We start from the raw sequence: 16027 nt of genomic DNA on the forward strand, positions 1-16027 counted from the left end.
ATGCCATTTGCAGCAACATGGATGGACCTAGAGATTATCCTACCAAAGTGAAGTAAATCAGACGGAGATAGAAAAATACCATACGATATCACTTACATGTGGAATCTAAAATACACACAAATGAACATATCAATGAAATGGAAACGGACTCACAGAGATAGAGAACAGACTTGTGGTTGCCAAGAGGGAGGAGGGCTGGGGGAGGGAAGGATTGGGAGTTTGGGATTAGCAGATCCAAGCTATTATATATAGAATGGGTAAACAACGAGTTTCTACTGTATAGCACAAAGAATTATATTCAATATCCTATGATAAACCATAATGGAAAACAATATATTAAAAAAGAATGTATATATGTGTATAACTGAATCACTTTGCTGTACAGTAGAAATTAACACAACTTTTTTTTTTTTTTTTTTTTTTTTTTTTTTTTTTGCGGTACGCGGGCCTCTCACTGTTGTGGCCTCTCCCTTTGCGCAGCACAGGCTCCGGACACGCAGGCTCAGCAGCCATGGCTCATGGGCCTAGCCACTCCGCAGCATGTGGGATCTTCGTGTACTGGGGCACGAACCTGTGTCCCCTGCATCGGCAGGCGGACTCTCAACCACTGTGCCACCGGGGAAGCCCCACAACATTTTTAATCAACTATACTTAAATAAAAAATATTGACAGTGGAAAAAATATATTTTTTATACATATACAAAAGAACCATCAATGGACCAGGACTAAGGAGATTGGAAGATAAAAGAGGAGGCCATTAAAATAGCTGTCATAAAGTAACTAAACTGATAGGGGAGTGTGGCTTAGAGAAAGTGGCCAGATTATTTTTTTAAACCCTCATCTAACCTGCAAACAGGAATGGAAAGGCTTACAATTACAGTCCATATATAACAGAGCTGTTACATGAGCTCTGGCCTCCTTCCACCTCAGAAGCTGTGGGTCAGTGTCCTGAGGGCAGTTAACCCCACGGGCAATGCTCTTCTCACCACCAGTCCTTTGACCATGTTACTGAAATCCAGAGCAGGCCTTACGCAAGGCCTGGGTATTAGTGTCCTGCAGCTGCTGTAACAAATTACCACAAACTTGATAGCTTAAAACAACAGAAATTTATTCTTTCACAGGTCTGGAAGCTAGAAGGCTGAAATCAAGGGGTCAGCAGAGTTGATTCCTTCCTCAGATGTTCTGAGGGGAATCTATTCCATGCTTCTCTCCTAGCTTCTGGTGTTTGCCAGCAATCCTTGGCATCCCCAGGTTTGTAGCTGCATCACTCTGCAACTTCATCTCTGTTGTCACATGGCCTCTTTATGTTGACACTAGTCATAGGCTCTAAGGCCCACCCTAATCCAGTATAACCTCACTGCAACTAATTAAATCTGCAAAGGCCCTGTTTCCAAATGAGGTCATGTTCAGAGGTTGTGGGTGGACGTGGATTTGGGGGTGGGGAGTGGGGGCACTCTATTCAACCCCACACAGCTTGCCAGTGGCATTTTTGGCCGATCTCACATAAGAGCAAAGAGAGGATTTGGGTTCCTCAAGAGAAAGGCTCAGGTAAACCTCGATGCAGGTGGGGAGGTGGAGGGGAGAAACCACCTTGAGCAGCGTCCATGTCAGACTGAGGCAGCACCCGTGCATCTAAAACATTTCACAGAAATCAAATCCAATGGAGCAAAGAAAGTCATGCAGAGAACTAAGGTAACTTCCCCCATAGCTCAAAACAGACCAGGCCCCTTCCCCCTCAAAGTGCAACAATAGAATTATCCAGGTAGGATGCCAGGTGACCCGCTCTCCCCAAGCTGACATGGAAAGCAGGCAAATTCCTTCAATCTCCTTTCCTCTCCCCTCTAACCCCCAAGAGGGCTGTGGGACACCCAGGGGCTCTGGCTGAGAGGGGAATGGAGCTCTCTAAGACTCCCACTCAGCCAAGAACAATCCTGGGGGTGGGGGGTGGCTCATGGCAAAGAGCAAAGCAGAACAGAGCGAACCCTCAGGTTCCCCTAAGGAAGCCCTTTCTGCTCGTGGGGACTCATTTCCAAGGCCTTCAGGGAGGTGCTGTGCAGAACTGCATCCAATCTGGGCTAAGCAGATTAGTTCCCTCCCAGGGAAAGGTTCTGGGCAGCTGAGCAGGGCAGCTCCCTGCGCGGTGGCAAGGGGCTGTCATTACAAGGCCCAGATAGGACATAATGACATGCTCCCTGGAGGGAGCTCCTAACTGAATTACAGGGTGTCTCCTGAGCATCAAAGGCAGCCTGTGCTCAGAGGTAGCCGAGCAGCCTAGGAACAGACCTTCGGCAGAGCTGGTGCAGGGCAGGGGTCAGGCTGGGGAGGCGCTCAGATGCCTGAAGCCAGAGGGCTCTGTGGATGTCGCTGACACTGGGAGAGAAGAGGAGGAAGGCACGGGGAGTGGGGGATGGTGGGCATCCCTGGACCTCATACCTAAGAGATGTGTTCAAATCCCATATCCTCCGAGCTTGCTGCAACCGGGAGGTAGTACAGAGCCAGAGGACAGGCCAAGAATTCACTCTGTTCATTCATTCATTCATTCATTCACTCATTCAAGAGACATCTTTTGTGTCCCTATGATGTGTGATGGAGATGAACCAAGTGCTGCTCTGATCTGAGGACGCACCCTGCCTGGGGACCGTTTACTCCTGAGGGCAACTTCTACTTCTCTCCGTGCACGTCTCACAAGCTGAAGCCAACCAGCCCTCCTTCTAACAAGTCCTTCTGAGTTGACTGGAGGAGAGGGTGTGCAAGTCACCTTTAATCACTCCAAACTGAACCCCAGCAAAAGGCAGGAGGGAGTGCCTGTGTGGCTGAGGCTCGGCGATCCCTCTTTCATAGCAACTCTCACACACACTCCTTTCCCCGTCAGCCTGGGGACTTCCTGAAGACAGGGACAGTGCCTCTTCTCACTGTGCTCAGCCCACAGAATGAGCTCCATGAATGTCTGCTGACTGTACCCTGAGCGACGGGCACCTGCTTCCCCACCTCGTCTCTGGAGGGAGGGCTCTCATAGGCTCTCTGGGGGCTGCGGGCAGAACCCACCTGCACCTTCTTACCATCCTCCTCCTCTAACCCTTGGTCCGGGATATCCTCAGACACCAGGGTCACAGCCTCAAAGGAGGGCCCTCGATCTGAACACATGGTCCTGAGCCAGCCTTGCCCTGTTCCCCAGGCAGCAGGCCAAAGCATTATCTGTTGATAGTTCCTGATGGTGAAGTGACACAAACAAGGCCCCTCTGTGTACCGGCCTGGGCAAGGGTGTGTCTGAGCCAGCAGTCAAGAGTGATGAGTCCAGATTTCTGAGCTGGGCATTAAGGAGTCTATTTGGCCCTTGCCAAATTCCTTGGGCCCAGTTGCCCCTGAATTAAAGGACAGCCAACTCTTGCTGTTAAGGAAGAGATGTCCTCTTAACTCCTTCCACATGAGAAGAAAGCCTGCTGCTTTCAGCTTCATGACCTTATTCTGAGGCTAAAATATGTAACATAGTTGAAAGAATACGTGATTTAAGCAGATGATCTACGTTTGGATACTGACCCTTAAAAGCTCTCTGTTCTAAGGTAAATTAATATTTCTTACTTTCAGTTACCTCATCTGAAGACAGTGATAATATTAACTCTAGAGGTGTGACAAATCCTTTACTTTTAAAAGTTGAATTTTATATTTTCATACAAATATTAGAAGTTTTATTATGTAAGAAGAAAAACAACAATAGTAATCTTTCTCCAAGGTCTAAACAATGCTGAAGCCTCGATAACCAATACTGTGTCCTATATTCTGATATATTCTCCAGAATATTTGGATCTCCCCAGGAGGTCACCCTCTTCAAAACAACTTTAAACAATTAGTGCCTAATATTTTCAAAGCATTTTATGTCAATTTGTTCTTTGAAAGTAAGCCCGTGGCTGTGTTTATTCTACTCTCTCCCCAACCCCCAAAATAGAAAGTATATATTCTTCCAACAGTCCACACAGGTTAATTAAAATGTCACTTCTGTCTACTTTGGCTAGAACTATATTAACTCATTGTCATAACACTAGTTACCTTTTGCTATATTTTATGAGAAAAGGGAAATCTAATTAATTTTCAGCTAAGAATCTTCTAGCACCTGGGATCCATGAGAAGGAATAGATAATTAAAATGGCCTTTGACGGGGAGCTGGTTGGGAACCACTGGTCTAGTTTATGAAGCCCACTAGGTTAGCAAGGTTTCTGGAAGATTCTGGTCGGATAAGAAAGTTATCTGCATCATGCGTCCAATGGGGATTTATGTCCCTGTGGATTCATCCAGGGATTAGAAGAAAGTTCCGAGTTATGCAGGATGAAGAAGACAGTGATCCAATGAGGCTTTTCGCATTAGGACTGGGCCGGTATTGGAGAGATAGTGGCAACTTCATGCTAATGCACCCCAGTGAAATGGAGACTCCTACTTTCTTTATCCCATGAAGATATTCCTACTTTATCCCTACTTTCTTTTATTTATTTATTTTTATTTATTTATTTTTTTTTTTTGCGGTACGTGGGTCTCTCACTGCTGTGGCCTCTCCCGTTGCAGAGCATAGGCTCCGGACGCGCAGGCTCAGTGGCCATGGCTCACGGGCCCAGCCATTCCGCGGCATGTGGGATCTTCCCGGACCAGGGCACGAATCCGTGTCCCCTGCATTGGCAGGCGGACTCTCAACCACTGTGCCATCAGGGAAGCCCCTATCCCTACTTTCTTTATCCCTTTCTTTCCATCTGTCATCCCAGGACTAGAGTTGACAGACAGTTGGCTTTTCTTCTCACATCCACAGCTGAGTCCAGATACAGCCTCAAAAATCCTTTCCAAGATGGCTGCCTGGACAGTCACGATGGACTGACTGGAACTGACACAGAAAGAGTCCTATTTTACACCCAGCCCTGTGTCCTGGGACGTGGACACTTGACAGAGTCACATACTGTGCCACCTGGAGATGAGAATGCTCTGGCTTCCGGGGAGTTCCTGGAAAGGCATCAAATTACAGCTGCAAAGATAAGGGAGGGGGGGTGGTTGCCTGCTGGCTCGGGCTAAGTCCAGCAGACCAGCTGTCTAGCAGGGGAGGGGTGGGGAGGGAAAGGCTGTCATTCTATCCCTGGCAAGCATGAGTGGCAGGGAAGCTTTCTGTCCTGGTTGGAAACACAGGCTGCTCTGGAAACCCAAATCCACGAAGAGGCTTTGACAGTGACTCAGTACCCAAATAGTGCACCTGAAAATGACGGCAGATTATCTTCTGATGTTAGTCTCCTGGAGAGGACGGACCAGAAGAGGGCAAAGGAGGAGGAATGAACCTAGTAACCTTGAGATTTGTGTCACTGAGCATCACCCACTAGCAATGTTTTCTGTTGATCTGGGCAGAGGCCATTTGAACCTTGGCTGCTGAGTCTGTGGCCAGCTTGATGAATACGGTAGGGCTGAGGGCTCCTGAGGTGGCAATGTCTCCCATTCTCCAGCCTACCACCCCAACACTGACCACTGTAAAATCAGCACTCTCTCAGAGGCACTGCAAACCTTATATACTGTGTCAGTTTTGAGGTGACAGATGACTGTCTCACTTGGGACTTCCTTCTAAGCGACACTGTCCACCACTTAGAGACACAACTGCTTAGGTAGCTTACCATGGGAACCCCTGGGCAACTTTGTTTTCCCACCCCACCACCCAATTATGGCAGATTAACCGTCAAGTTAGGGGTGGGTGGAAACCTGGCTTGACACAGGGCAACAAATACATATTGGGCCAGTGGCCTTTGACATAGTTAAGGTGGAAAAAAAGGCGGGGGTTGGGGGGAGAGGCAACAGAGTTCCTCCCTTGAGAATCTGAGCTAGAAGAATAGAAACATCTTTCCAAGTAGGAGATAGGACTGTTGGGCTGTGAGGTATCATCAAAGCAATAAGGGAGAAGGCCACAGAGAGAAGCAGAGATGCCAGGAGACAGAGACCCCATCACCTAGAGAGACAGAGTCAGAAAGAGAAGGTGGTCCCTAGGGCTCCCGCAGCCTCTGATGCCTTTCCAATACCAGTTCCAGTCTATGCTGGATCCTTACAATTCAACCTTCTTGTCTTAACAGTCAAACACTCTGCGGTGAAGGGAAAAAAAGAGCACCAGAGTAAGTGGTTTGTTTCCTGGGAGATATTAGTCTTCTTGGTATTATCGTGTGGCTAGTTCTTTCTGTCCAAATGCCAGGCTTTCTTAAGGGATACCCACAGTGCACTCTTGGTCACCCAAAGAAATCATAGATCAGACAGTAGAGAGAAGGCAATCCAAATACAGATGCCAACAGTGTGAAGGAACGGGACGTAGGGAATAGGATAAGAGTAAGAGAGGAGACGGGACTAAAGGACGTGGAGAGGAAGGCACTGAGCTCGAGCAGAAGTAGAAACCACGGCGTGAGTGTCAGCAGCGCCTTGAGCATACACAGTAAAGAAAGAAAAGATGCAGCCGAGGACGTTTAGAAGAGAGGGCAAGCGTAAGCAAAGTGCATCCAAACAGAAAGGAAGGTACAAGAGGGGAAATAAAGTGAACACATAGAAGATTTGCAGCCAGGGCCAGGGCTTGCTCTAGGGATGGTTGCAGGGTACACTCTCCATCACCACAGCTCAGAAAGAGAGGGTCGGGCGGTAGTGGGGGTCCCGAGGAGAAATCACATGGGATACACGAGGAGGAAACCAAAAGGGAGACAAATCAAGACCAAGAGCTCTGAAAAAAGATGGACTACTACGGAGAAATGGCAGAATTACTCATCTGTAATCCATAATTTGTTCCACAGCCATATTCTGAGTAGGAAGTTACTATCAAGATGTCACTCATTTTGAAAGCACCAACTAAAGAATCTAGAGTGTTGTCTGTATCATAACTAACGGGTCCTTCATGAACCCTTGCCACCAAGTGGTAAGTGAACTGGGCTCAGGCAAGGGCAGGTTAACAAGGCTGTGTCCATGCACGCTGACACTTCACTAGAGAGGGTCAGGTTGGTGCCACACTGATAACTAAACTCAAATATATGCACACGCCTAGTGATGACTCAATTTTAGAAAAACAAATTTTTCCATAGTGAATAACTTTTACTTTCAATTTTATCTTCTTCTGTACTCACCCAGATAACTTCCTACTTGGGTGCATGGTAGGCAGCAGGGGTGGGAATAGAATTCCTATGAATGATAATTAACACTCCACCTGAGAATGTTTACCTAGTGCTTTCCTTCATGGCCTTTTAGCAAAATTCTCAACCCACGTGATTCCTGCAAGAGTTTCTGGACGGTGCAGAATTTAAATACGGGGACTTTGCTCTGTTTGCAGGTCAAGGAGTTCTCTCACTCCAACTATCAGTTACACACTACTGGCTCTATGCCAGGACTTCTGATTGGGTTCTGGAAGCACAGGTTAATTTTTCTTCTAAAAATTCAGCAAGACCGATGCAGGGGACACAGGTTCGTGCCCCGGTCCGGGAGGATCCCACATGCCGCAGAGCGGCTAGGCCTGTCAGCAATGGCCGCTGGGCCTGCACGTCCGGACCCTGTGCTCCGCAACGGGAGAGGCCACAGCAGTGAGAGGCCTGCGTACCGCAAAAAAAAAAAAAAAAAAAGACAGCAAGAAAACGTCTTGAATAAACCGAAGACTGTAGCTCTGAATTCTACTCCATTCCTCGTGGAGTTGACAGGGGCACAGCCAAAGGATGGGGAAGGAATGAGTGCTCATGTATGACCCAAATACACCTGGGAAGTTGATAAAAGCTGGACAAAAAGGAAGAGTCCTCCCCACTCAGCCACCTCACTTTGCCCAAGTATCCCTTTCCATCATGCTTGTGAGTGAATGAGGAAACTTCGACCTTAAGAGCCAGAAGAGTCAAAAACGAAGCAAGGCCCATAGCAGGATCTCCACCGTCATTCCTTTATTATTGCCTGATGCCCCAACTAGTATCATTCCAAGCAGTGCACAGGAGACCCTGCTTTGAGGCTGAGAATGTTTCACCTTCTGATTGGCTGGTCATGTGATCATCTCCAATGGCAGTGTGCCTTTCTCCTCAAACCCAAACTGACATTCTTCCTGGCAGAATCTCTAACCCTGCACCCTGAACTTTCTCATACCAGATGGCAGACCAAAGTCAGAAGAATACGGTGAATACGGTGAATACACTGAATACGGTGCTGTATATGGTCCCTGACCAGGTCAAGTAGAGGGAGTGTTGCCTGATCCAGTATTGCCAGGAATGTTGTACCCTTAGACCTTAAAACAAATTAACCAGGAAGGCTCTGGACTTCCTGGACATCTTTACAGACATGTATGGTTTAAGTATACTTGGGGTGCTTTATGAATCCTGAAGTTGGAATATGTCACCCTTTGACATATTCTTTGGCAATTTCAGTAATTAAGAAGAAAAGAAAAAAATTAGCAGGACCTGGGGCTTTTTGAGGCACAACATCCAAAGCTTCTGCTAAAGAGTCCACGTAGCCTCTAATCACTCCTTTGGGCCCAAAAGAGACAGAATTGTAGTTGAACAACCCTACCCGAAATGTTCCACTGTACTGTTAAGTCCCCCCGTTAAACAATTGGCTTAGACATGGATTCCCTTCTTCAGGACAACTCTGAACCAAGCACACAGCTTCACTGTGAGTTCCATGAAGCCATGGCCCGGGTGACCGACTGTTTACCTAAAGCCACAAAGACAGCTTGTTACTGGAAATGAGGCACTGCAGTCAGAAGAAAGGAGAAAGGGAGGGATGCCAGCTAAGGGGGAAATACATCTACCTCCACTGCACTCCCACCCTCACTAAGTGTGCAGCTTGTGACTTTTCTCAAGCACAGAAAGGGCATTCTAGAGGCAAATAATCTTCCTCTGTGGCCAGATAGACTATCCTATCACCTTGCTGAGCCAAAGAGAAAGAGAAAAGTCCACTGTGTTTCACTCAACTTGGAGAATGTAAAAATTGTGTCCTGGATAACTCCAGATTTGTATAGGTTTTGATGGGAAGATGCCTTGGGCTGAAACTTTACAGAGAAAGCACCCCTGGAAGAGAATGGCCTGCATCATTCTGAAAAAAAAAAAAAAAACAACAACAAAAGAAACCTGCATTATTTCATGCAACAAGGTCTAGCCTGAAGTTAACCATCACTAAAAGATGTCTCAGCTACATGTGTCTCCTTCAGCAAGAGATCACTAAGACAAAGCTTTTTAAAACTTTTCTATGGGCTCACTATTTTCCTTCAACAGTTTCAAGGTGAACCAAGAGATTAAAAATAGTCCATAATATATTATTATTCTTAGTTAAGACATTAGTCACATAACACTCCTGGATGTGCACTTCCAGAGCATCTGTCACCCAAGAATTTCCATATTCTTTCCGAAGTTGAGATTTTGATGGATAAAAATAAAATGGAAAGGTCCAAATCGGGAGGGGGAGACATTAAATCAGTAGCATCTAAAAAGTCCTTTCTATCTAAAAGTCAAATTTTCTATCATATCTACCTGTGTGATCCTGGACAAGTCACTTTGCATCTCTGATTCTCAACTTCATGATTTGTAAAACTGGGAGGTCAGATACCTTCCAGTTTTAACGTCCTAATTTGCTTGGGAAATGCATGGTACAGCTAATACTCCATTCTTCTTTGAAGGAGGCCTATGCTATTTAATTGCAGTAGGTCTTGACATCTGTGGCTTTGACTATTCCCAGAGACCCCAAAGGTCAATGAGCCGCAATAATCTTATTTTTGCAGAGGCGCGCTGTGAGCCTGGGACACAGGAGCCAGTCACACGTTCAGTGAGTTAGATTAACATGCTGGCAAGCACCCGTATCTCGGTGAGACTTTATTATTATCTGCCAGAGGCTCAGAGGCTATTATTCCCAGGATGTGCTGCAGTGGTAGTCACAAGGGTATGGATTCTGCTGGAGCACGAAGATGTCAGTAGTATCCCTCTCAAATATCACGAGTTTATTGTAACGTGGGTTTAAAGTAATCATGTTTCCACCCACCCCCAGCCCCACTTCATCTACTTCAGTACTACATCCTTAATGAAGGTGACTTTAAAAACTTTAGTCAGACTTCCCTGGTGGCGCAGCGGTTAAGAATCCACCTGCCAATGCAGGGGACATAGTTTCGAGCCCTGGTCCAGGAAGATCCCACATGCCGTGGAGCAACTAAGCCTGTGCACCACAACTACTGAGCCTGCACTCTAGAGCCCACGAGCCACAGCTACTGAAGCCCACGTGCCTAGAGCCCATGCTCTACAACAAGAGAAGCCACCGCAATGAGAAGCCCGCACACTGCAACGAAGAGTAGCCCCCGTTCGCCGCAACTAGAGAAAACCCGCGCGCAGCAACAAAGACCCAATGCATCCAAAGAAAAGTAAATAAATAAATTTTTTTAAAAACCAAAAATCTTTAGTGGTGTCACACACACAATGAGGAGTTTCATTCCCCTTTTATTGAGCTTATCTCAACCATACTTCTCCCATGTGTTTTGATTTGTATGTATACCTTGTGTCCACTCCACTGGAGAATAAGACCCTTGGGAGCTGAAATGCCAGCTTATCTTAATCACTTATTTCTCTCTGGTACCTAGTAATGTACCTAGGATGTAGCAGATATTTAATAACTGTCTGCTGAATGAATGAGCACCTTTAATGAGCAGGCACTGTGCTAAAGGTGCATTTTCTTCATATTTGTATGTAGTACTTATCACAATCCTGAAGAACAGATATTACTGTTCCTATCATTCCAACAAAATATCTGGGACTCAGACAGCTGAAGTGACTCATTACAAGTTACACAGCTGGTGAGTGATGGATTCACACCTGTTTGTCAGACGCCAAAGTTCATGTTTTTTCATCCTACCATGGTGCTAAGGACACCTTTGAAGAAGAAAAGCACAAAACCAAACGAGTGAATTCACGGACCTAATATTATTGATAGAGCATAGGCCTGGCTTCATCCTGAATAGATTCAGAGGAGTATGGTGCGGGCAAAAGTGACAATGCTACCAGGATTGGTGGGCAAAAAAAGCTACACAAAGAGAGAAGGATTAGAAAGTAAAATCGTTCCAGGCATCACCCAGCTTCTGTCTAAGTCCTCCTGAGGGTTTTAATTTCAGTTTCCAGATTGGTATTGCGATTAGCAGGGTCTCAGGGTAAGAGCTAGATTCTAGATAAGGTGAAGTTGAACACTGGAACTGGAAAGCAAGCATCCATGATTCAAGCATGAAAATCAGCTGAAAAGCCACTTTCCTTCCTGGGTTTCATGGTTTGGTCAAGAGCTTTAGAGCCTTTCAACTCTAACGTGGCACCAGGAGCAACAAGAGCTTGTTAGAAATGCAGAATCTCAAGCTCTACTCTAGACCTTTGCAATAATAATCTGCATTTTAGTAAGATCCCTGAGTGGCTCATAAGCACATTAAAATTTGAGAAACACTACTCTATGATACCTGGAAGGTATTCTGAGGTCCCTTCTGGGTCCAGTATTTTATGAGTTTAGATTAGTAATCTTCATGGTAACCAAAAAACTTGCATGCTTATTAATTAGGGTCACACAGAGATCCAATCAGGTAACCTGATTGGATCAATGGTGTCTTCTGAAGAATATTGTTAATTCATTGATATTACTATTAATGGCCTTGTTTACTGAGCACATACCATGTACAAGGAACACTGCATATAATATCTTGAATCATTATAATAGCCCTGCATGAGAGACATTATTATCCCCATTTTTTCAATCCCCATTTATTTAATCTAAGTTAATAAAATTTCTCCAAGCTACATAGTTAAATCAGTAGTAGAGCCAGAATCCTAACCCAGAGTACTATACTTAGAGCCCATGGGTTTTTTTGGCTGTATCATACTGCCTCTAGTTGTAAAATTACAATTTAAAGTATCAAAGGTAGGGCTCCTTTTGTGAGAAGAGACTAGCAGGTTTTGGACTCATTCTTCTGCAATGAAGAAGGCCAAGAGGGTAGTCTAAAGTCTACTGAAGTCTAAAAAATAATGCAAAGGAATAGATGGGAAACCCTACAATACCCTGGACCAGCATCTCAAACGTGTGGAAGTGCATATACATTTAGAACAAATATCACCCAGAAGCGATCATTCATGAGGCTCCTTTACACCAAGACAGTAATCAAGCTGAAAATACACACAGGTCTGAGGAAGGTTGAGTCATATTTAGAGATCCTAGGTGCACAATTGATTATTAATGAGGCGAAGAAATTGGGAGCTCAACTTCTGATCTCTCAAAAACTACCCTTCAGTTCCCTCGGTAGACAGGTACTGAATAGGAGGAACCCCAAGTCTGTCCAATTATGGCCAATGCTGTGGTCTTGATGTCATTTAATGCCTGACAATAACTTCTTATCTACTGACATTGCCATAAATACGTGTGAAATTTCATGGAGTTTTTTCCTCCCAGCGAGGGCCTTCATTTGTATGTATAAGCATTCTCCTGAGAGCACATATAAATGGATAGTATTCTCTAGAAGGCACAGGTTTTCACGTACGTTAACAAATTATTATCCTTCCCAGCAAAATGACTAAACAGAGCTCCAATGAATCAATTTGTCAATGGTCATTTCATTTCAGAAGACAGTATCCCCCGTTCCATCTTTGGCTGCTGTGGGTGTGAGAGCCTATGTCTATAGTTCAGAAAATCTTACAGCTGAGAGGAACTGCAAAAAGAGACCAGCCCAGCCTTGAGGCAAGGAAAGTATTGTTATTCCCACTTTACAGATGAGAGTTTTCATTTCCCATTGAAAGTATTTTTAGCAGGTTCTTGGAGCAGTTTGACATCTCCCACTGTCTATATATGCCCCTTTTGCTCTTCCCCCTACTGCTTATTGCTTGTGGATGTGATCAGGAATTCTGAGACCAATGTTCTCATCCCCCTTCTCATCCCCTTTCTTCTTGGCAACCTTGGAAAGTCTGCCCTCTCATAAGCTGCAAATCCTGGGGAGAGTCAGTCTGCTATCACTGCAAATCCTGGGGAGAGTCAGTCTGCTATCTTCTTTAAAGATATCCATCTGAGAACAGGACTGAATACCCAGTACAAGATGTTTCAATGGGAAGAGGCCTCAGAGTGACCAAGGCAATAGAAGTGCAAGACCCACAGTGTCTGAAGGACTAAATGGGGCAGTAACCTGAGAAGTATTTTAGGAGAACTCTGGACTATGAAAAGAGATGACCACACAGAAGACGTATTTTCCCCCCACAATTCCTAAGAGGCTTCTCCTCCAGTGCTTAGCCAGATTTTGGAGCTTAGACCTGTGACTGAAGACAGGTGGCCACTTCCCTGGGAGCTCTGCTTCTCCAAGATACCTCCAGGACCCAAACCATACTGATTCATCTCACCTAAACTGGGCAAGCCTCGCACCATAAAATAGCCTATGGGTGTTTAAAGAGACTGCTAAGTTTCAATCCATTTTGCCATTTCCAAATTGAAGGAGAGGTGCCTGAAATCTGCTTATACAATACGGTTGCAATATGGTACTGGAAAAAAAAAGCCAATGCCACTCACTTTTTTGAGGATGTCCTGATTGGGCTACCACCGTCTCAGAATGGAAAGGATTGGCTTCAAAGCTCATGTAAGCCCTTGGCCTGAGAAGAGGAGGAAGGAGAGACCCAAGCAGTCTCCTAGCTCTTGCTAGGAGAATTCACAAGAATCCCCCCACATCTGATATCAGAACTTCTGCCATCCCACACCTCCACCAGCCATCATTTTGAGTTTCAGTGGACAAAATGTTCTATGTCCTTAGATCCTGCCACAGGATTCCTTGCCCGTAAACAATTCAAAGTGAGAAAGCTGAAGGAGATTTTGGAAGCAGAACCTGGCAGGAGGGTCTGCTGATCCTGCATACCTGTGATGGAACCAAAGTTTGACATTAACACAAACACAAGAAAAAGTTTTAAAACGTGGTGCAGGAGAGAAGGGGGTGGCAAGGGACGGAGGCAGATGGACTGTGGGAAGGTTACTTACACAGTTTCATCATTCTTGAACTCCATCTCCCCATATGTGTCTTCAAAATCCTCACCACCACCCTTGGCAGCCCCTTCTACTGTCCTAAAGGGTACGATGACTGTGCCCCGGGCACCTGATGTCCGCAGAACCTTGACCTCCATGACACCAATACTTTCACTGACATGAATAGTGTCACATTCAAAAGTGAAGATGCCCGCATGGTCATCATCCAAGATGGTGACTGTGGCCACACAAGGGGACACCAGGACAGCCTGAGGCAAGGGAAGACTATTGAGTACTCTGGGAGGTATCCCCTCCTCTGGCTGCTCCTCCTCTATGCGGACGTTGCTCAACCTCACAAAGAAGTGTTCATCCTCCTCAAAAATGTCATCATCAATGATGCCCACAGAGAACTCCTTCTGGGTCTCTCCTGGCTTCAGAACCACAGTGCCCTCTGTGAACTCATAGTCAGCCCCCGCATTGGCAGAACCATCCTCTGTTTTGTAGTCCACATACAGGGTCTTGGACATGTCCCCACCTTTCCTCATCACTGTCAGGAGCACAGCCCCACAGTTCTCCAGGCACTGGTAAGAGCACGGGTCAAAGAAGACCTTGGAGACAAAGTCCTCTGGCTCATCAGTGTGCACCTCACTCATGCTAGAGGACTTTTTGGCTTGTTCTGCTGCATGCTTCTTCAGGATATTGCCTGCACCAGTCATCATACGGGTGGCCTGGATCCGGTAGAAGGCGCGGCTCTTCTGTTGATGGGAGAGAGCATAGTAATTGGCCATCTCTACCAGCTGATCTAAGTCCTTCTCTGGGTATTTTTGCTTCAGATCCTTGAGAATCCGGATCATCTCCCTGCGGGACTCATCCACTTCCTTCCCTTCCAGAGGCACCAGATGCCCATCTAGGAAGTGGGAATTCATCATTTTCCCATCCATCTCGATGCCCTTGGGGTGGTCACCCTCTGTCTCTATGATGATTCCTCGGTGTTTATCTGTGCGGTACTTTTTGTGCATGTATTTGTAGAAGAGCAGTCGCTTATCTGCCACCCAGGCCAGAAGGACACACACTGGAAAGAAGAAGAGAGTGAGGAGGCCTTCCCAAACCTGGACCACACCAGGAGAGAAGACGGCCAGGATCATATAGAGCCAGATGTAGGCAAAGATGCTCCAAGCAGCAGTGACAAAGAAGACTCGGAGGTGCTTTATCTTGCGAGTCTCTCCATCGGGGATCACGTAGACGCAGATACCAATGATAATGAACATGTTGAAGGCTGCGCTGCCTACAATGGTAGAAGGTCCCAGATCACCAGCAATGAACCCATGACCACACACCTCAATTAAAGAGAGGAGGATCTCAGGAGCAGAGGAACCCAGGGCCATAAGGGTCAGATTGGAGACAGTTTCGTTCCAGACCCTAATCGTGGTTGTGCTGGTCTCTCCATTGGACTTTTTGATAGTCACCTCTCTCTCTTGAGACGTGATGACTTCAATAGATGCCATGAAGCGATCAGCAATGATGGATACCCCGAGAAACATGTATATCAGGGCCACAAAATAGACAATGACCCTGGCAATCTTGTCTCCAAGGGAAGGGTTCTCCGGGTACCAGATTGGCAGGATGACACCCTCCTTGCAGTCCGATGACCCCGTACAGGACTCATTGTTCTGCCCTGTGCTGGGCACATCCCCTGAGCCGCCAGCCTCTGCCCGAAGACCATTCAGGAAGAGCACAAAGGTAATCAGCCCAAAATGGAGGAAGGCAGAGGTAAGAGGCTGCAACTTTAACCACGCCATACACAAGACTTAGCCGCTGGCTTCCACTGCAGCACCAATGGTCCACCTGACAGTCCAGAGACCTAAAAGAGATCAGAGGGGCAGAAAAAGGTATGAAGAAAAAGAGGACAGCAAATGGCAGGTTCCCACCAATTCAAACTGATGCTTCACCTTAAGTGACGTATCGCACTAACACATTGGGCAGTCTCTCACTTGGAAAAATAGATGTCACTGGGAGGTACAAATAGCTGCTCTGTCCTCAGGACCCTCTGGGAGACTCCGTTGAAAAATGG

General features: G+C 46.2%; 1 protein-coding gene across 6 annotated transcripts in view; it reads right to left on the reverse strand.

Moving 5' to 3' along the window:
- The window catches only part of SLC8A3 (solute carrier family 8 member A3), a gene marked incomplete at both ends in the record, with an annotated part of 124295 nt that extends 108540 nt beyond the window's left edge, over positions 1–15755 (reverse strand). For all 6 annotated transcript variants that reach the window (XM_079700251.1, XM_079700249.1, XM_079700253.1 and 3 more), the window contains one exon: positions 13972–15755. In XM_079700251.1, the coding sequence (XP_079556377.1) occupies positions 13972–15755 (1784 nt within the window). The remainder of the gene's footprint in view (positions 1–13971) is intronic.
- Positions 15756–16027: the final 272 nt, after the last annotated feature.

The sequence above is a fragment of the Hyperoodon ampullatus genome (assembly GCF_949752795.1).
Source record: "Hyperoodon ampullatus genome assembly, chromosome: 3".
Classification (NCBI taxonomy): domain Eukaryota; kingdom Metazoa; phylum Chordata; class Mammalia; order Artiodactyla; family Ziphiidae; genus Hyperoodon; species Hyperoodon ampullatus.